The sequence below is a fragment of the Tachypleus tridentatus genome, chromosome 8 (genome assembly GCF_004210375.1).
Source record: "Tachypleus tridentatus isolate NWPU-2018 chromosome 8, ASM421037v1, whole genome shotgun sequence".
NCBI lineage: Eukaryota > Metazoa > Arthropoda > Merostomata > Xiphosura > Limulidae > Tachypleus > Tachypleus tridentatus.
This window is the reverse complement of record NC_134832.1, coordinates 33,707,487-33,730,268: the sequence shown is the minus strand read 5'-3', so window position 1 is coordinate 33,730,268 and position 22,782 is coordinate 33,707,487. Positions and strand designations below refer to the sequence as shown.

The 22,782-nt window shown below is 36.1% G+C and overlaps 1 protein-coding gene across 14 annotated transcripts in view; it reads left to right on the top strand.

The window, feature by feature from the left end:
• Positions 1 to 22,782, top strand: part of LOC143222130 (disco-interacting protein 2-like) — a 159,711-nt gene that overhangs the window by 24,664 nt on the left and 112,265 nt on the right. For 4 of the 14 annotated variants that reach the window (XM_076448132.1, XM_076448131.1, XM_076448130.1 and 1 more), the window contains exon 1: positions 12,977 to 13,716. The exons of the other annotated variants lie outside the window; for them this stretch is intronic. In XM_076448132.1, the coding sequence (XP_076304247.1) occupies positions 13,530 to 13,716 (187 nt within the window). In that variant the 5' untranslated portion in view covers positions 12,977 to 13,529. Of the gene's footprint in view, positions 1 to 12,976; positions 13,717 to 22,782 lie in introns of those variants that run through there. 14 annotated transcript variants of the gene reach the window in all.

Here is a 22,782-nt window from a genome sequence, read left to right as displayed (position 1 = left end):
GTATTCTTGATGGTGCATCCTGTGGCACAGCGATATATTTCTGTGGACTCGTACCGCAAGAAACCGGATTTAGATACCTATGGTGAGGAGCACAGATAGCCGATTGTGTAGCTTTATGCTTAATTCTAAAAAAAAACAACTAGATAGTGTGTGAGTGAAGGTAACTGGTCTTGTTGCCCTTCAAATTCGAGTAGTAAATAAGGAAAATAGCTGGCAAAGAACAAACAAGAAGTACTGGTTAACCAACGAAACAGGAACTAATGCAACAGGTGACAAGTGTTGCTAAACGTCAGGACACACAACTAAGGATACTGCTTTATGAGCTCTGGCACCACATAATTCATTCACGTATATCTATCTTGAAAGGATACGTATGTACGTTCACCCTTGACGTTGGTTTTTAAAGCGACATTTGCTTATGAGGTATACAGAGCACGTGATAACTGTGTGTGTTACGTACAAGAGCGCTGGACCTGTACTTTCTGTTAGGTGTGTTAATAACGGTCAAAGTTCTGAACTTGCTGATACATGGTTAGTACAACACAGTGTTGAATCCAAACACTTCCATTGAGGGGGTTTAGATTCATATTCGACAAAATGGAAGATACTGTAGTTCAGTGACTGGGGAATTCCTTCCCTGTGCACCTTATGAATTCAACATCGGTGCAACATCAACATACACATTAATGGCGGGGAATTTCGCTGCGCTACAAATACAATTAAGTTAAACTACGTTTTCAGTGTTCGCTAATGGTAGAACTGAAGAAGATGGCGAGACAAAAACGCGAACATAGCCACAGTGCTGGCTCAAGAAAGTGACACTTTACCCTTTCTAAATACGTGAAATGAAGAGATAGACAGACACCTGGTCAGCTGAATATCTTGTGGAGGAATGAAAACAAAAGGAATTCTAAAGGAGCACTGAAAGAGTGTTTCGTTTTTTTTTTTTTTAAGTTCGCGCAAAGCTTTCTATGCTAGCCGTCCCTAATTTAGAAGTGTAAGACTAGAAGGAAAGCAGTTAGTCGTCACCACCAACCGCCAACTCTTGGGTTACTTTACCAGCGAATAATGGGATTGACCGTAACATTATCACGTCTCCATGGCTGAAAGGGCAAGCAATGTTTGGTGTGACGGGGATTCGAACCCGCGAACCTCATATTACGAGCCGAGTGCCTTAACCAGCTGGACATGCCAGGTACTGAAAGAGTGAGACAAAAGAACATTGGAGAAAAACCAAACGCTGAAGAACAGAAAAATGAATGAAAAATAATAAATGGGTAATAAAACAAAAAACAAGAAATTCTAAAACGTGAAAAAGGAGCATAAGACTACTGTAGTTAGCACTTAAGTTACAGAACTCATAGGATTGACGAAGTGTTAATTTTCACTGCCGCTGTTTTCATTACAGTTTAAGGGTAGCCTAACTTGTCTGTAATTTGTATCATATTTATATATGCTTAATAATTTAGAAAATAAATGCGTATTAGTGTTCTCTCTGTCTCCATCACAAGATCCCACTTAATCTCACTTTGGGTTCTTAAATCCTGTTGTTGATTGTCCCATAAAACAAAACCATCTGAAACTTATCAGCCCATACCACGCCCCCGACTTCCAAGTAAGTCTGAAAGCTTATAACGCTAAAAACTGGGTCTCAATATACATGGTGGTCAGACAGTATATATCCTATTTTGAAGTTTTGTGTTTAACTCAGAAGAGAAACAAAGCTCATGAGAGTTATATATGGTTGCTAACAGATGAAATTGAGCCTTCAGTCCTACAAATATTTATAGGGGTACATCGTATTGTTGTAAAAAAACAACAACAGATAATAATTATAGGGTTTCGTTATTTTATTTTAAAATATAATATTTATAGGGGCGCGTCGTATTTTTTAAAAACCTGATAATATTTATAGGGGCGCGTCGTATTTTTTAAAGAAACCTGACAATATTAACAGGGGTGTGTCATATTGTTTAAAAGAAGACTGTTTTGCTGGAGGTAATATTGGTACAGATTATCTGTCAAAACTTTATTTATTTATTAGCTGGTGATTAAGATAAATAGCTGATATTTGAAAATTCTGGTTCCAAGTTAGTAATAACAACAACAACAAAACTGTGTATGTGTGCAGGTAACTGAATTGCATTTTTCCCCATCATTTAATATTATGTAGACTATGTTGTGTGTTTTTGTAAAATATGAAGGAAATTTTATGTCTACTGTAGAATAAATTTGATATCACAAATATATTTTTTATTCAAACGTATTTCTTTTCGCCTTTTAGTGTGTAAGCTTTTGAAAGTGAGATAAATCTTTCAGCTAAAGCCCTTACCTCATAAAATCAGTACAAGTTTTTTAGTGAGAAAGGGCGTTAATGTTTTCTCTATGTGCCAATAGATGGCAGTTGCGATAACTGATATTTTCCAAGTGTTTGGATCTTCCTTAATTTTATGGTTTCCGCTTTTATTGAGCTTCTTCGACTTCAAAGGTGTTATGTGAAATTTAAATTGTTTAGAATTATTTAACATTTTTCCCAACATTAGAATGTGTATTTCAGTAGCCAAAATAATGTAGCATTAGCTTCGTCTATACGTTTTGCCATTACATATTGAATCATTAAATTGTATACCCCATACAATAAATTATATTTCATTTTGACGCCATAGGAAGCTTATCAAAACTCATGTAATATGTGTGATTTTGACAAAGATAGGAAACTCTTATCAGCGTCTATTGTGTTTAATAATAAAAGAGACACCTTAGCTTCTTATTGACGTCGCGACACCTAGTGGAAAGTGCTACAGTTACGACAGAAAGTGTTCGTACCCCCGCGTCGTGAGTAGTTTTTTCCTCATAACGTAAAAAATATCACGATTAGGATAATGAAAGTATGGTATATTATATATAATATTATACTAACACACATCTACATAAAGTTTTATGTAAATTTAACGACAAATAAACTGTCTATAAACAAATAACCAAACATAGGAGGGGTAGAAAGTGTTCGTGCGTCTACTTTAATGGTCAGTTGTGTGGCCTTTCAGGTGAATTACTTGGCGCAATCTCTCCTCATAGCTATCCATGATGGTTTGACAGTACTCGACTGGTATTTTCTTCCATTCTACTTCACAGAAGGCCTCCAATTGTTGCATGTTTTTCGGATGACGCTGATGAACCCTGGTCTTCAACTCATGCTAAACGTTTTCAATTGGATTGAGATCGGGTGACTGCGATGGCCACTCCAGAACGCATATATGGTTCCTCTGCAACCAGGATTGCACATATTTCGATGTGTGCTTAGGGTCATTGTCGTGCTGGAAGATCCAACGATGCCCAAGTCGCAAGTTCCGAGCATCATTCTTGATATAAGTGACTAATATATCAACGTACTCTACTTTTTTCATGATTCCGTTGACGCGGTGAAGGTTGCCTACACCAGAAGAGCTGAAGGAACCCCACAGCATGATCGAGCCACTTCCGTGTTTAACTGTAGGGACGGTGTTCTTTGTAAGATTTCGTTCCCCCTTCATACGGAAAATATAGTGAACATCATTGTGGCCGAAAAGCTCGAATTTAGTCTTGTCTGACCAAAGAATACTATTCCAATAGGTAAAGGGTTTATATACATGCTTTCTTGCATACCTCAATCGTGCTTCTAAATGAACAGGCTTTAAATATGGAGTTCTACGAGGACGGCATACTTTGAACCCAGAAGATCGTAATATGTGCGTAACTGTAGAAGTGCTTACTTCAACCCCAATTTTCCTTACCAGTTTCTGTATGTCATTACGTGTTAAACGAGGGTTCCTACGAACTTCTCTGAGAACCTTCCTCTTGATTCTCTCTGGAATTTTGGTGGGGCGCCCGGAACGAGGGAGGTTAGCAGTTGATTCTGTAAGCTTAAACTTGGCAATTATGCTTTGAACAGTAGATTTCGGCACATTAAGTTGTGTAGCAATACCGGGAAGAGACATATGAGATTTGTATTTTACAATAATTCGGTTTTTTAAATCACTGGACAGTTGTTTCCTGTTCGCCATGATGACCAAGCAGATAACGACGAAGACGGCTCTAAATTGCCGGAAGTACATTTTTTGCTGGCTAAATTCCAATAATTATGAACCCAGTGTCTAGGTCTGGAATGGTATAATGTAGTTTATTCGTCAAACTAAACAAAATTGTTACGGGAATATCAGTTTTTTCACACGTTCTGAAATGTACGAACACTTTCTGCTCCTTCTATTTTTGGTTATTTGTTTATAAACAGTTTATTTGTCGTTTAATTTACATAAAAATGCATGTAGATGTGTATTTTTATAATATTTATAATGTCTCATACTTCTATTAGCCTACTCGTGATACTTTTTAAGTTATGAGCAAAAAACCACTCGGGACGCAGGGATACGAACACTTTCTGTCGTAACTGTAATTGCTAATAAGCAGGATTTTAGAGGTTTAGGTGATATGTTTAAAACTTGTATTTCAAATGCAGAGCCAAAGAACGTGCAAGTCGTCTTAATAAGTCTCGTAATGTATTGTTCTTCAGAAATTAATGGCGGGTCTGAGGATGTTATGTAGCTAAATGTCGTGTTTCGATACCCATTGTGGGTAAAGCGATTATCAACAAATAAACATAATAAATTATGAAAGAATCACTTTAATCAGAGATTTAGGAATTTGAAGTTTCTGGACTTCCGTTTACAGATACGTTAAAAAGAAAAAAAATTCTGGAGTAATTAAAACAAGTATTTCATATCGGGGTTCACGGAAAACTAACCGACATGGCCTGGTGGTTAAGGCACTGGACTTGCAATTTGAGGGCCGCAGGTTCGAATCCCCTTCACACCAAACATACTCGTCTTTTCAGTTGTGGTTGCGTTATATTATGTTACGGTCAATCCTACTGTTGGTTAGTAAAAGAGTTGGCGGTGGGTGGTGATAACTGGCTGCATTCCCTCTAATCCAAGTGTGGTGACGGTAATCCAACTTTTGAGTATTTAATGAAAATCAAGCATGATGACTGCGCTGTTAATAGAATTGAAAATTGTCAATAAGGTTCCTGAGTGTTTGCCACGTGTTCCGTATGTTGTTGATACAGCTTCTCTGTATTTGGTGTGGTGATTAGGGCGTCTCACTGGCAATCTTCGAGTCGCGAGATCGAACGTGTTCGCTGTTACAGCTGTTGCGATGTTATGAGCGAATATATTTTAATATTAAAACTCGGAGCATGCTGAAACGCATTTGCTTTGAACTTTTGGAGTATGATCAAAATTTTAGCAAAGTGATGTAGGAAATATCTTCTGGCCTGTAATTCTTCTGGCTCCCCGCTAGTACAGCGGTATGTCTCCGGATTTACAACGCTAAAATCAGGGGTTCGATTCCCCTTTGTGGCTTTGCTATACGAAACACACACACACACCGTAATTCTTCTGAAGTTCTGATTTCAATCCCACAAACATAGTTTAAAAAAAAAACAAACAAAAGATAAACACTCAAAAACAATAAAAAAACACAAACAAAACACGTTATGATATGTCAACTACACCACATTTAACATGTCTGATGCCTACGAGACCTTTAAATACCAGGGTTTATCAAGCCGGTTGGGATACCACAGATATAGTTGTGGTCTGGTCGCTGTTTATATTACCAGTTTTCACGAAAAACAGGTTTTATGATGTGCACTAGTTTATGTAAATGATTCATAATTATTACTAATATTTTTTCAAGTTAACCCATTAGATGTACCTGTAAAAAAAAAACCAACAAAAAAACAACCAACAATAGAAAAGCAAACAAAACTAATCATTAAAATGTAGTTTGTTATTAAGGATAAACTGTACATGCTTTTGTAAAGAATAAAATAACTATCGGCGTATTAACATTGAAAATAATTGATGAGTGAATATATAAAAAGAACCAAGTAATTAAGAGTACACACAAGGTTCGAATGTACGGTTAACCCTAAACGTATTGATACCACAAATGGAGTAAATTATCCGAAAAGGGGACGAAGGTCGCCTGGAGAATTCATCTACTTTAACCCTTTGCAGCACTATACAGTAGTTTTTCTATATGTTAGTCAGTCAGTAGACACTTAAAACGACGTCAGATGATTTTGAAATTTGCAATGTAATAACGTCAGTGAAACGTGCATGGGCCATGAATCACAAAAAGAATTATTTACTCTATAGGCTACAACACAGCGTGACGTATGAACTTCGAAAGCAAGATATAAAAAAATTATCACTTTTGAACTTGGTTTTATTTACTATTTAAATGGAACACTTTTAGGGACCTTGCAAAAAGTACATCTATCGCAAGTATATATTTTATTTGGTTGAAATTGGTACTACGAAACGCGACTAGACGCAATAGACGAATGGCTGACCATCTAGTAAGACTAATGGAATCTATATTTCAAGCCTACAACCGAAAACATGTTACAATAGCGGTATTTCTAGATGTTAAGCGTGCTTTCGATTCTGTTTGGCATGATGCTACACACCCTATTTAACCCTAAACTATAGGGTTTATCATATTAGATGTTCAAACATCTAAATTATCACAGATTAATATTCCAACAATGTTCACACGCTGGATAGCTGGATTTCTTCTAAATATATTAGCCAAAGTAAGAAGTTATAACGTTCCCTCGGAACAACAACATTTGAAAGCAGGTGTACCGCAAGAGTCAGCTGTCAGTTGCTGCTTTACATGTTTTTTGTAAATGACATAGCGTTTCGTAAGCTAAATGGAACACGTGCATCCCAATACGCCGACGGCGTAGCGATATGGAGCAAGTCAAGCCACCCAATAGCCGCGGTACGTAAATTATAGACGGTCCTCAATGTAGTCACTGGCTGGTGTAACTTGTGGCGTGTTGCACTCAACCCATAAAAATGCGGATCATGACATTTCATATATACTTCAAACGAAAAAAATAAATTCCTAAGTCCGACTGTATCTATACAATATGGAAATAATCCTCACCAAACATGTAAAGTTCCTTAGTGTCACCTTCAACCGAAACTTAACGTGGACAACACATTAAAAATGTCAGCGCTAAAATAAACCAAAGATTATGTTATATTAGAAAATTTGGAGTTTTTCAAAAAGGTTGCTCCCCAGCCACTATTCTACACATATACAAAATGTACATACAGCCTACTGCGGAATATTGCAATATGGTTCTGTGTAACATGTCCGATAATTTATACATTAAACTTCAAGTACAACAAAACATAGCCCTAAGGATAGCATACAGATTACCATATATTTTTGACAAACTCTTCTTTCATATTTTGCCAACGTTGATGACATCCCAAACATTAATGACGGAATAATACAACTGGCCACACATTTCTACAAGAAACCTGTTAATAGAGATTCGCCAACTCAAGAATTCATGTCTTGCAGCCACCCAACACAGAAACTCATAGTCTTCCCTGAGTGTATTTAACACAACAAACCCTGAACCACAATAATGATACAAGTGATTTAACCCATATATAATTTTGTTTTCAGCTAAGGCGCTATTTGGATAGTATTTCGCGTCCGAAGAGAGAAAGTGGGTTTTTTGGGGCACTCTGTATTCCCCCACATAAAAGCTGTGGCGTTGGATCTAATGACCATTAAGTCCAAAATTGTTCGTTGATTTTGTGATAGGAGTTGGGGCTTGTCGTCGGTTTTTTCCGCCACTGCTTGCTTGTCTAAAGCTACTATTAAGCCGAAGTCCAGTCACGGGACGAAGAGAATACATATTTGTGAACGCCCCTAAACATGAGCTTTAGCTTGAGGTCAGATAATTTTAAATCGAAACTACTACCACGCTCTCTGCTCTGCTGGTACTACAGTTTAGTGAATGTTATACAGTCTTAAGCTTTTGTTTATTTATTTATCTTAACAGAAAGTTTGAAATTTCAATTATGTTTTCTAACGCTCGTGTGAACTTTAAATAGTTCATTACATTACTTGGAATTATTGGAGCAGCGTGAAGTCAACTCGGACTTACATGTACGAGATAATACACCTTTTTATCAATATTGATACTTTTGTTTTGCTAAGATAGCATAAGTTTCTTTGTCGTCGTACTAATACATCTAAACTTTAAAGGCTTAATTAGATGTTTCATTTCTCGAGCTATTTATTGTTACATAAGTATTTAACTCTTTGTTACCTTGCTGAATGAATAACTGGTTTCGAGAGCTGTGCAAATGTAATTACGTTTCGTATTTATATCTGTTATTTTACTGAGTAAATGTTCTTGTGAGCTATGCTCTGTTTTTGTTTTCACGTTAGTACCACAGAAAAACTTTGAAAATAAAGTATAGAAGAATATATTTGTTTCGAAATATTCGTTAAAAATAACACACCCACACTTAACAGAGCCTTTTGGTAAGGTTATTGCTGTTATTAGTAGCATGTGAGATATTGCAGGAGTGATATCTAAGTGCACGTGGTCGGACAAAGCTTTGTGATATTAATTTCAAAATGCACGTGCAATGTTTAGAGGCCCAGGAAAAACACATGGAGGATGTTGTAACCTTGCGTATTAAGGTTTTTCTTATGGATGTTCTCACTGACAAACCTGCTACAATTTGGAGATTCTTATTTTCTATATTAGGCAGTTTTGTTATATCGACGGGTCGCAGAGTCGAATCTCGTCACAGAACGTGCTCATCCTTGCAGACATAAGGGCGTATGATGTAACGGACAATCCCACTATTCGTTGGTAAAATGGCAGTTCAAGATTTGGTGGTGGGTTATGTTGACTCTAGTTTATCATATTTAAAATCAGAGGTGGTTAGTTTTGATAACCTTCGAATAGCATTGCGCAGAATTTAGCAAACCAACAAATATTTTGTAAACATTTGTAACAAATAAAAAAAGTGATGCTTGCATATCTTATTAATTTTACTGAGGAATGGTTGGCATGTACTTGGCATTAATATATGATATAATAATAATTAGGAAGTATCTTAAATTTCATAGTGATTTACATTTCTGTAAGGGAGACGGCCCGTCTTAGTAGTTAAATATACGAATATTGTATGCTTGTTTATGTTAAATAGGTTTATGTCGTTTTAAGATATAAAAACGCCCTCCCTCTATTTTTTCAGGTCCTTGCTTTTGACTCTAGCCAATTATACTATACTGTTTCTACACGCCATCCGAAGAAGGACGGCCTTATCTTACAGTTTACAAAGACATGCCCTGAAAACACACATTAACATTATTTTTTTTCTACTGTCCAAACTTTTCAAAATTAAAAAAATTAAAGACTGCTGAGTCACCAACTGCAGTCCGAATCTGTCCTCAATAAGCTGGTAAGTCCTTTAACATCTCACAGCTAGATGTCACTCTGTATTGTCTTGGATACAGTTTAAACTAGTATATAATACAAATTTTATGCCAATAAATTCAAAATATTCTCACTCGGACATACAAAACATGCGCAAATACACGGACTACTTTCTGCGGAACATATTACGAAATCTTATGTCACTAAAGATGAGAAATACAGAATTCCGAGAATTTCCCTATAATTTATTATTTTATTTTAAAACTAGTGTAAAACACCCACGCTCTGCTGCGGGATTCTAAGGTCCCTTTATGATTCACAGAGGTCTCGGTGCACTAGTCAAGTGTCTCCATTATCTTAATTGTACTTAATTCCGTACTTCATTTGTCTGTTGCCAGTTTCCTAACATAATTCAACTGTTTTTAAAAGCAAATAGTTTTGATGTAGTTTCTCAGACTCGTTTTTTCCTTATGTTTTTATTTCAATTCTTTCCATTTACCGATTCTGTGATTTATACTGTTTCTTTCTGTTGTTTGTTGCTGTTTTCTAAAATTAGTTCAATTGAACTTATTATTTAATTCTCAGGTTTGTATTTTTCTTCGCATGTTTGTATTTAAAAACAGTACTTGGCAGAAAACCTTCACACATTGTTCATTCAGTGAGAATTAGAAAAAAATATATATGCTATCCGATAGTCTTTCAGGAAGTAAAATTATGAGGCTTAAAGTATAGGGCAAAAAATTGGCCAAAATGTTTTGCGTCAAATCTAAAAAATAACACTCAGGTGCATACCCTCAGGTTTCCCTTAATATGCATGAAAAATTTCAGGTATCTAGAGTCTCTCGCTGGGACAACGGTAAGTCTGCGGGTGTACATCGCTAAAATCAGGGCTCGATTCCCCTCGGTGGACACACCAGATAGCCAGGTGTGGCTTTGCTAAAAGAAAAATACACACACAGGTCTCTAGGTTCTTTCCTCTTGGTGCTATGGCGGACACACACAGAGAAATAAGACAGATTTTTAAATTATTTTTTAGTATAGATACAAATACATATTTCTAACTTGTGCTTTGCATGGCCACTCTCATACGAAATAGTTTCCTGAGAATGACTGAATTTTATTAACTTTTTTCCTATTTATATAACAAGGAATGTATTGAACTTTCGTTGCTTCAGTAGAACGTATGATGTGTCAACATTGACATAAATATTGTTGACATCATCAATAATCGCTCCAACGTTTCTCAATCTCGCGTTTTGCATTTCAGATATGTTAGTTGTTTAACTGATCACACGTGATAGGTTTAGTACCATACTAAGAACATTCGTTAATAAACCACACGATACCCTTATGTCAACGACATTAATAAACGAAAATAAAAACAAGTTTTAAATAAATGGCCGATTTACACAAACTTTTGTTTTTAACCTTAAAACTACTAATATATTTCTATATCCTCTTAGGCTTTTCAGATAAATTTTTCTGAGGTTTTTGTGTCCAATTACTTGTACGCCCTTGACTTTCGATGGAAATTCCACTTAACTGCTAATTTTAACACACGTATGATACTTCTTGTATTTCTGTTATTTCATTAAAACACAAACTGATTAATCACGAAGCTTAAGTAACAAGACGAATGAACTAAAGGACTAGCTAACTGTAATCAATTACATAATGTGACAAACTCACTAATCAAAGGACAATGTAATCTCCACTAGCCTACAAGGTGTTTAAAATGGTTCTGCTCGTTTCCTAGACTGCCACGAAAGTTCATCATTAACCACGTACCTATCATATGACGTTAAAAACTCCTCCTAGTCAAAAACAACACAAACCTCTAAATTAATAAAAATAACCTACAACAGTAGTATCAGCCCAAGCTCTTTGTTCGTTTTTTATAATTTTACAGGTGCAGACGTTTGTAAAATCATTATCAATTAATTACTTCGTACGTGAATTAAAAGCAGTTTTAATGTTTTCATTTGTAAAGTATGTGTTCGAATGTCGGTGTGTACAGGTGTGATTGTTTGATCACTACATACAGGAAAACAACTAAATAATATGTTTAACTTGCAAGGTTACGTGGCACACGTGAAGCACAGAAAGGGAGCGAAAATTTTCAACTATAGCGGAAGATATATCTGTTATAAAGATAAATTTCCTCTTATTTTTATTACTGTGTGAATACTCACGTGTCACCAGTATGTAGGTTATAATTAGGGTTACAAAAACTATTAGAAATGAATAAAAACCCTATCATCCGAGCACTTTCTAAATGCGGACTTTTCTCCTTCAGGGGTGAAGATATTATTTGTGACTAACTTTTCTGCTTTTACTATATATAGAAAGCTACTTTAGTATGTTCTTATTTTCGTTATTAGTTCTTATAGAATAGGTAATGACTCGTAATAGCCGGGTGAAATGATATGTATAATTCAGTTTCCAACCACAATATTTTTCAATTATTATAAGACGTTCTTATGATTTGTAACACAAATGCTATAATTAAGTGGTGGGAAATCTTAGGTTTAAAATTGTGACTAGCCAGTAATTGTACTTATTAGTCCTATATTAGATGAATATCTGTTAGATAGTATTGTTGGTCCTGTATTAGATGAATATCTGTTAGATAGTATTGTTGGTCCTGTATTAGATGAATATCTGCTAAAGTATTGTTGGGCCTATTTTAGATGAATATCTCCTAGACAGTATTGTTGGGCCTATATTAGATGAATATCTGCTAAACAGTGTTGTTGGTCCTGTATTAGATGAATATCTGCTAAACAGTGTTGTTGGTCCTGTATTAGATGAATATCTGTTAATATTGTTGGTCCTGTATTAGATGAATATCTGTTAGATAGTATTGTTGGTCCTGTATTAGATGAATATCTGTTAATATTGTTGGTCCTGTATTAGATGAATATCTGTTAGATAGTATTGTTGGTCCTGTATTAGATGAATATCTGTTAGATAGTATTGTTGGTCCTGTATTAGATGAATATCTGTTAGATAGTATTGTTGGTCCTGTATTAGATGAATATCTGTTAGATAGTATTGTTGGTCCTGTATTAGATGAATATCTGTTAGATAGTATTGTTGGTCCTGTATTAGATGAATATCTGTTGTATTGTTGGTCCTATATTAGATGAATATCTCCTAGACATTATTGTTGGGCCTATATTAGATGAATATCTCCTAGACATTATTGTTGGGCCTATATTAGATGAATATCTCCTAGACAGTATTGTTGGGCCTATATTAGATGAATATCTCCTAGACAGTATTGTTGGGCCTATATTAGATGAATATCTGTTAGATAGTATTGTTTATCCTATATTAGATGAATATCTGCTAGACAGTATTGTTGGGCCAATATTAGATGAATAACTGTTTGATGATATTGTTAGACCTATGTTAGATGAATATATGTTTGATGGTCCTATTCTAGATTAATATCTGTAAAATGAATATTCAGAAAGACTGCCACGAACGTTATTTTTCGCTTGATTTATTGATGGTGAAAATCTATAGTAATACCTTCGCCATACGAAAGCAAATATAAAACGTTTCTTTACCTTCCCCTCCCCTTCCTTTCGGGAAGTGGAGGAACCCCGTGCACAGTTCACTTGTTTTTGAACTCTTCAAGTAAACCACGGAACTCTGTTGCTAGGTTAGTAAGTGTAGGCTTGTGATGAGATGAAGCAGTGTGGCACAGCATAATCGTACATTTGCTGATTTAATTGTGGACTTGCTGTCAAAATCATTTACACGTTGGCGTCATTCTTGAAGTGTAGTGTTGAGATGGACACGAATTATCGTGTAGGCAAGCTTTTAACAACTTAGTTAATCCTTGTGAGATGAAAGAAACACGTGGTTACCACAATTAAAACGGCTTATTGTGGCAGTATTTGGGAACTTCTGAATTTTTCTTGTTTCGGGTTTCAAGAAGTGTTACTAACGTTTTCAAGTTGTTGTTTTTTTCTCGTGATTTTCGTTTTAAAGCGTCAGTTTTTTAAAATGTCTATCTGACAGTTCATTTTCTAGAAACAGAAAGAAACAGATAATATTTATTTATCATTGACGATTTTTTGTCAGCAATAATATTGTCTACTTTTTCCTCCATCATCTTTTATTGGTATAAAAGTTTACTATCGGTTTTGTCCCTTGATTTTGGTCATGAAACTGTATTATTAAAAGTTGTGGGTGCTTACATGCACACACTATGTCTTGGCGAACAAGCAATTCACCATCACTTCGTAATGTACCCTCTGTTCTGGTCAACTTTCCGCCTTCCCTCTGGCCTGCTCTTATGGAAGATCGAACCACGAACTCCCAATCCGATTCTTGTTCAGAATCTTCGATGTTTTCTACCAGAGTTTCATCAGATGGGTGTGATTCTAATACAGAAGGTGGGTGAAAAAATTTATATTTCTTTACAGATTGGTCGTATTAGATGAGTATCTGTTTGACGGTATTATTGGTCGTATATTAGATTTATTATCTGATAGTATTATTGGTCTTGTATTAGATGAATATCTCATAATATTATTCGTCATATATTAGATGAATACCTGCTTGATAGTATTGTTAATTTTCTATTAGATTAATATTCGATACTGTTGTTGGTCGTTTATAAAATATCTATTTGGTATTATCGGACGTGTTAGATGAATGCTTGATGGTATTGTTGATTGTGGATTAGCTGAATACCTGTTTGTTGTACGTACAACAAGAACAATATACATATCCAGTTTAATCGGGGAATACACAAACTTTCATTGTTGGAACAGTTGTATCTTCTCATAGGGCGGCTATGAGCAAATTCTTTTCACGTTTCTACCAGTTACAGCCACAAAACTCTGTTAATTGTAACTTCTCATGCAAAATTAATTCTTCTCATAACTTGTTCCTCTCTCACCAAACATGTTCGCCTTTCAGTCATAGGGGCGTTACAACGATAGGTGAATACCACCATTCGTTGGCTAAAAAAAAGTAGCCCAATAGTTGGTGGTGGATGATGTTGACTAGTTAGTTGCCTGACCTCTAGTCTATCACTGTTAAATTAGGGGTGGCTAGCGTAGGTTGCCCCCGTGTAGCTTCGAAAAACAAACAAACGTGATTTTTCTCATATTATTGTTATCACGTAACACAACATGAGATTTCGCGTATACATGAGAAGGTGTAATTCTTGCAGTATCCAAGTTATGGCTTCTTGGTATTTGTTGAGCATAACAAATTAAGTACATTCCAAAATGGAATATTTTAGGTCTAACGCTTATGCTCACAAACATCATTTTCATTTTAACGTGAACAGCGACATCTGTTCATCATGGATGACGTATCGAAAAATGGGTTGTGCATATGTTGTTGAATAATTTATCTCCTGTGTACGGATCCTTTGTTTATCCAACAAGAAGGTCGGGGCAGCGTACAAATAAACTATATGTCTACTAAGTAGCAGCTATGAAACTTCGTTCAAGTGAACGAATTTTAGCCTATAAATGATAGTTAATTTTTGAACAAGTATTAAAGAAAAAAAAGTCGAAATATCTCATCGTCGTGAAGAATAAATAATTGTTTGTTTCTGAATTTTGCGCAAAACTACACGAGGGTTATCTGCGCTAGCCGTCTCTAATTTAGCAGTGTAAGACAAGAGAGAAGGCAGCTAGTTATCATCACCCCCCGCCAACTCTTGAGCTACTCTTTTATCAACGAATAGTGGGATTGACCGTAACATTACAACGCCCCCACGGTTGAAAGGGCGAGTGTGTTTGGGGCGACGGGGATTCGAACTCGCGACCCTCAGATTAGGAGTCTAGTGCCTTAACCACCTTGCCATGAGAATAATAAATAGAAACATGAAATTCTATACGATTAGTCCGTTTATTCGCTTTTCTTTCTTAGCTATAAATTAAGTTAATCCAAGTAAAAATATGACCACGATAAATAACACTATGTAACAAAACTTTTACTTTTTCTTGTTTCTGGGCAGAAAGTGTTATTTACTAATTACTTATGTCTAAAGTAAATGGAAAATACCTATTTTTTCTGTTCAAACTTTGCTTTTGTGACCTCAAAGAGGAATACAACAGCGTCAAGACCTTGCTAGAAGCCTTGAAGTGTGATGAGTCTGGCTGGAAGGTTATCGGAGACTTCAAAAGGGTGGCATTCCTGATGGGTCTCCAAGGAGGCTTTACCAAGTTTCCCTGTTATCCCAAAGATAACAGCGATATCGCAGCACACTATAACAGGAAGCAATGGCCACAGTGGACCGAGTTCTATATGGGGAGGCACAATGTCAAGTGTGAGCCACTAGTGGACCTCCAGAAGGTGTTGTTCGCACCATTGTACATAAAATTGGGTCTTATGAAACAATTTGTTCCAGCTCTTGATATGGAGTCTGCAGCCTTCAAGTACCATTTAGACTTCTTATCTAAGCTGTGTCTGAGGCAAAGGTCAAAGCTGGTGTCTTCCTTGGACCACAAATAAAGAAGATCCTGGAATGCACAGAATTCCCCGAGAAGTTCAGTCGGAAGGAAAAAAAAAGCTTGGGGCAGCTTTGTCGCAGTGGTTCGGGGCTTCTTGGGCAATCACAAGGCCAAAAATCATGTGGAACTGGTTGAGGCTGTGGTGAAGAACTACGACAAAATGGGCTGCAGGATGTCCCTGAAAGTCCATATCCTTGACGCTCATATTGACAAATTCAAGGAAAACACGGGAGCATACTCAGAGGAGCAAGGCGAACGCTTCCACCAAGATATACTGGACTTTGAACACCGTTACGAAGGAGCGTATAACAAAAACATGATGGGATACTATATTTAAGGGCTGATACGTGAAAGTGATTTATATTGCAGTCTCAAATCTTGAAAAAATACTCACTTCTAAACATTTTTGTACATCTTTAGCATAAATACATGTAAATATTAATAGATATGTTGTTTTATTCAGACATTATGTAAATGAAAATGTTCAAATTTGCCCGTTTTTACATAGAAAATAGGTTAATTTCTAAATTTCATTATCCAAAAGCAAAGTTTGAAGAGAATAATGGTCATTTTCTGTACTTTTACAACATAAGCAATTAAGAAATAACACATACTATCCAGAAACAAAATTTATGTTACTTAGTGTAATTGATGTCAATATAAATAATATTAACCCTATTTCATCCTTATCCTAATTTTGACATGTCAATGACTGATGTGACACTGATGAAAAATTAAACCTCATCCACTTATTCTGGTTCACACCATATCAGTGAGGTAGGAAGGAGGTGCTTGATTAGCTATGAAAAGTTTACAGTGAGAGATTGAAAGTATAAGGACTGCTAAAATTAGTTTAACCTAAGGGGTCTAGGGAAATGTTCCCCAGAAAAATATAAAAATTTAGAGTTGCTATAAAAGTGAAATTTGTGAAAGTATGGGTGCTACATCACCCCTGGTTCCCACGCCTGTGCATACAGCAATTGTTTCTGGAATACAACGATATAAATTTGGTCTTAATCTTGTTTCTGTCGCACCCAAGTGTGGTTGACATATCGTTATGCCCGGCATGGTAAGGTGGGTTAAGGCGTTCAACTCGTAATCTGAGAGTCGTGGGTTTGAATCCCCGTCGCACCAAACATGCTCGCCCTTTTAACCGTGGGGGGGGGGTTATATTGTGACGGTCGATCCCACTATTCGTTGGTAAAAGAGTAGCCCAAGAGTTGGCGGTGGGTGGTGATAACCAGCTTCCTTTCCTCTAATCTTACACTGCTAAATTAGGGACGGCTAGCGCAGATAGCCATCGTGTAGCTCTGCGCGAAATAAAAACAAACAAAAACGGACATCGTTATACATTTGTACTTTCATTCATCAATAAGTTCTTAGAATTACTCTGGGATGTGGTGTATAACCTGACTTTTGTTAATCTTATTGGCTAATAATAATACATACATACATGTAAAAGAATCTCTCTGCTTGGATGTTTTTTACAACAGTAGTGAATGAATTTAATATTGGGAAAAAAAAAGAAGAGGAAAGGAATACGTTACGTTGGTTAATTTTTAATACGTTTCAAGTGAAATAACGAATCACACGAATTGAGAACAGTTGTAGGAATATTTATGTGAAGCTTCTATTGGCTACAGCAGCCCTCGGCTTTAAGAACTGTATTAGAGAGAAACTGAAATTTTGTACATTATATATGTAGGTGTGTGTGTGTGTTCAAAGTTCATACAGTTGCCCTTGACATGGCTTGATTACTGTATTACTCACATTAAGATAATATTTTTACCGGTTAAAAGTAACACAGACTGGTTCCTGAAATACCGTCGCTAGTTTGTTTTGTCAAATTAGTCTTAGGTTTATAGCTTTTTTCTAAAGCCATCTGTAAGAAAGTCGCTGAGAGAGCAGCAGTAGGTAAATATAGGTCCACGTAATAAGTTTGCTACGTGGTAAACAGCTGATAACGTTTTACACCTCGTATCCAACGCTCCCACGCCTTTTTGTTTTTCTTTCAAGCGCATGGTTTGTTCGTTCAACACGTGTGGAAGTGGGGGTAGAGACAGAAGGAAATGAAGTATGCAGCTAGGTCTAGGGATGGGTGTTGGCCAGTTATACAATACTTTAGACACTTAAATTATTGTTTCTTATCCTGTGGGGACTACTAGTTTGGGTTCCCGACTGGCACTATGTGAGTCGTAAATTACAATTTCGTCACCAAACATGCTCGTCCTTCCAGCAGTGGGGACGTTGTTATTTATGGTCAGTCCCACTGTTCGTTGGTTAAAAAGTACACCAAGAGTTTACTGTGGCTAGTATTGGCAAGCTGCCTTCCCTCTAGTCTATCATTGCTAAATTATGTTCAGATAACGCAGGCAGCTCTCTAGTATGGATATGTATCTTTTCTTGTCCATATCATATGTGCAGCTGCAAAAAAAGATTCAGGATATCTTTGCTAATTGGCTTGCAGGCACCCATGTATAACTCCTGAGAGTCTAGTTTTATCTGTCTAGGGTTCTTGTAATGTATTGTTAGTTTTTTTTTAATATATGTTTTTTTGTCTTGTTTGTTTGCAATAAATTTTGTGTGGAATAGTGAGTTAACCTTGGCAATTCTTTTGGTGGGTATGTTTTATGTCTAGATTCCAAAATAGTTCTGTTTATAAATAGGAAAAAATATGGCTGTTATTTTTCATTGGAGTTTTGGGATTTTAATAAATTATATTGGTGACGTTATTGGTGCTACAGCTCTTATTCATTTTGTAAATAAAGTCGTTCTTGTGTTTTGGATGTCTGGGACGGAAGTACAAAAGCAGGAATGTATTTGCTGTTTTTTTCGACCTAGAACTCTATGTTCAACCATCTTGTATACCGAAGAGTCGCATCCAAAAGGGCATGGCATGTTCTGATGTTTAGAAAACTCAATAAGCAACCTGAAGATCACAAGATCGACAGTTCTCGCCAAACATGCTCATCGTTTACGCTGTGGTTGTCATATAATGTTATGATCAATTCCATTATTCGTTGAAACATAATAGCTAAGGAATTTACCATGGATAGGGTTGAAAAAATGTCTTCCCTATAGACTATAATTTTAAAATTAGAGACGACCGCTGCAGATATCCCTTGATCATAGTTTTTCGGAAAATTCAACAAACCAAAAAACACGCCCACGTGGAGAATCAATATTTTCTTTCGTGGGACGAGGTGTGACTGTGTATATTAAGTTTCGATTTAGTGAATTGAGAAATGAGCATGATGTTTTAGTGAGATTTGAATAAAAGTTTCTATATACTAAAGGTCGGAACAGGAATACACAGATTGTTTGTAAAATATCGACCCCTGTAAATGTGATTTTGTTAATATTGCAGTTTGTGGGCGTGCATGCTTAAGATGTGGTGGTCGATATTCGTATAGAATCAAAGGTTGAGAACTTCGCAAGATGAATAAGATGATTTAGGATGCAGTTTTTAGGCATGCTGCAGTGATTTATCATTTATTATGAATATATATCTTCCAGTTTTGCTAATGTAACCTGTAATTGCATTTATTATATTGCAAGTAAAATTACATTAAAATCTGTAGGCAAAGGATATAAATATATTAGGTCACATGATTAGTGTGATTTTTCTGTTGCACTTTGTTGTAATAATAGAAACCGAATGTAACGATTTTCCTGGTTTATTTTTAGCATGTTAGAGTGGTATTATGCTAATTAATATTATCGCAAACTCTTCGGATGAAATAAGTTCCACCTTATCCTTATAGTCTGTAGCATCCGTTTGTAAAGATTTTGACATATAACACCTGTTTTAATTTTCTGTAATAAGGGCTTCTAAGCATGCTATTGATTATAGAATATACATAATAACGATTAGATTCTTATGAATTTCGCGCAAAGCTACACAAGGACCATGTGCACTTGCTGTCCCTTCTTTAGTAGTGAAAGCTTGGTCATCACCACCCACCATCAACTTTTGGGTTTCTCTTTAATCTAGAGATCGTGAGATTGACCACAATTTCTTCTGCTCGTCTTTGAGAATTTTGTGATTAGGTTTATTTTCCAACTATTTAATTTCTACTTTTTTATTTTTTCTTGCTGCTTGTATCCGTTTTTTTTAGTCGCGGCTGAACGACTCCGAGTTATTTGCAAGTACAAACTTTCAGCTCGTGGCTCCGCCGTCTCTCAACCGATTTGAGATCTAATTACAATTTTAGACTCGCGAGGTCAAACCCTTTCGATTAATGTAGATGTCCACGCTTAAGACCTCATAAGTAAATTTATTCTAATCCTGTCTAAAAAAAATTTAGTGCCTCACCTATTGAGGATTCTCTCTTGTTTTTATCAAATTGCTTCATCAGTTATAGAGATTATCGAAGTGTTTCTCTTACTACTTATTACACATCTTGGAATACAAACTGTTAATGATAAGTTTTTCTTGCACGTTATCTTCTGGCTTTAACAATTTTGAGGTTAATGGTGAACAAAATATTATTTTGTTATTATTTCATGCGGCCCGGCATGGCCAGGTGGTTTAAGGCGTCGACTCGTAATCCGAGGGTCGCGGGTTCGAATCCCCGTCACACTAAACATGCTTGCCCTTTTAGCTATGGGGAGCGTTATAATTTGATTGTCAGGCACCTCTATTCGTTGGTAAAAGAGTAGCCCACGAGTTGGCGGTGACTGGTGATTAGTAGCTGCCTTCCATCTAGTCTTACACTGCTAAATTAGGGACGGCTAGCGCAGACAGCCTTCGTGTAGCTTTACACGAAATTAAAAAACAATCCACCAAAATATTTATGATAATACCAGTGCCTTGTTTTACCGACGTTACGTACCGATACCAATAATTATTGTTATATCTGTGATAGTTTCACTATAATGTTTTACCGACGCCACCCTCCATACAATTCTAATAAAGGTAAACTCAAGGCCTAAATGTACAGGGTGCTGTGTTATGAAAATTCCTAATTCTGTTTATTGAATGTGTATTATGTCAAACTGTAAAGCTATACATAAAATCATATAGTCTGCACTTTTGTAACTGTCTTTATGTTTAGTTTGACTGTATTTGATAATAATGCAAACAAACAAACAGCAACAGTAGGTAAGGAATTCAGATAATATTGTTTGGTATACAGATGTAACGTTATAATATGATATTAAGATAAAAGTTTTTATGTCGTAAAGAGTTTGAAGGGAGAGATTTCTTTTAAAATCACATTTTAGGGGATTCTATCGGTATTACCTGGAATGTTCTACTTACAGAAGTGTAATTATAAGCTCGTTAAACAATAAAGAATGCATTTAAAATAGACACGTGCTTAAAAAAATATGAAATCTGTGGAGAAGTTTGTGCTGTCGTTAGGATAAGAATATATAAACATATTTAACGAGGTTTATGTAAATATAATTTGTGAATACATTTAGATTAATGGTCCTCGTCTCGCGATAACGAGCATTCTATAGGATGTTAATGTTAACTCGCTGAATTGATATCGATTGTGCTTATTTAGTATATAACGGGAAAGGAAATCGAAGATTGTAATAGGGATTTTTAAAACAGTAGAAGGTTTGTTTTTATTCGTCTTCGAAAACTAGAGCAGTGACTGGTTGAGAATTGAAATGTCGTGCACTGGTGATCTTGAGGATTTAAACCTGAAAAAGTTCAGCACGGTATCTGTTGGACACCTTTGTCCAGAAGAGACCAAATATTAACATATTCAGACCCCCCGCGTTTGTTTGTTTTGAATTTCGTGCAAAGCAACATGAAAGTTATCTGCGCTATCCGTTTCTAATTTAGCAGTGGAAGACTAGAGGAAGGGCAGCTAGTCATCACCACTCACCGCCTACACTTGATCTACTCTTTTACCAACGAAGAGTGGGATTACTCGTAACGTCATAAAGCCACCATGAAAGGGCGAGTATGTTTGGTGGGATGGGGATTCGAACCCACGACCCTCACCCATGTGTTGACCACAAACATCATGTTACACAGCTCTAAAACAATACATTTTTCTCTTCTAATTGTTGACGTTTTGTGTTTACAGGTTTTAAAATCACTGAGTCTTTGACACGTTTCTTTTAAGAAACGATTTTCTTCAATGTTTCTCCGAAACCGGTTTAACACATGTCAATGAAATACTTCATTAAACAACAGGCGATTCGGAATATTATATTAATGCAAAACGTTTTGAGGAAAACTGTTTGACTCAGATTTGTTAGGCCCAGCATGGCCAGGTGGTTAAGGCACTCAATTCGTAATCTGAGGATCGTGGGTTCGAATTCCCGTCACACCAAACATGCTCACTATTTCAGCCGTGTGGACGTTATAATGTGACGGTCAATCCCACTATTCGTTGGTTAAAGAGTAGCACAAGAGTTGGCGGTCGGTGGTGATGACTAACTGCCTTCCCTCTAGTCTTGCACTGCTAAATTAGGAACGGCTAGCGCAGACAGCCTTCGTGTAGCTTTGCGCGAAATTCAAAACAAAGAAATCATATTTGGTAATTGCAACAGATTCATATTCCACATAAACAAAGTTTGTTTTAAAACACAGCTTTATCAAAACACACTATAGTGTGTTGTGCGGCCAAAACAATCTGCTGTGTTATAAACATGAGTGATTGCTTTGTGCTTTTCCACTTTCTGTGTCTCAAACTGCAGTATCCCAAACCATCACACATTTCCAGTGGATGTGCTCTTCTGGACTCTTACTTCACATACCAAATTTCAAGACAATTCATTGAGAAATGCTTGAGATATCCCCAATTTTGAGTAAATTTGTTCTGATAGAAAAAACATAACTTTCAAGGATTTTTTTTTTCATATTTGGTTCATTAATAGATATTTACAACCTATAGTTTGGTGTCAAATTTGGTCTAAATATTAGTCACATCTGCAATGTTACTCAATTAAAACTGCTAAATTTTGACTATATTATGCACGTGTATTCAACAAGTCACCTGAACTATCGGCCTAAAGTTTTTG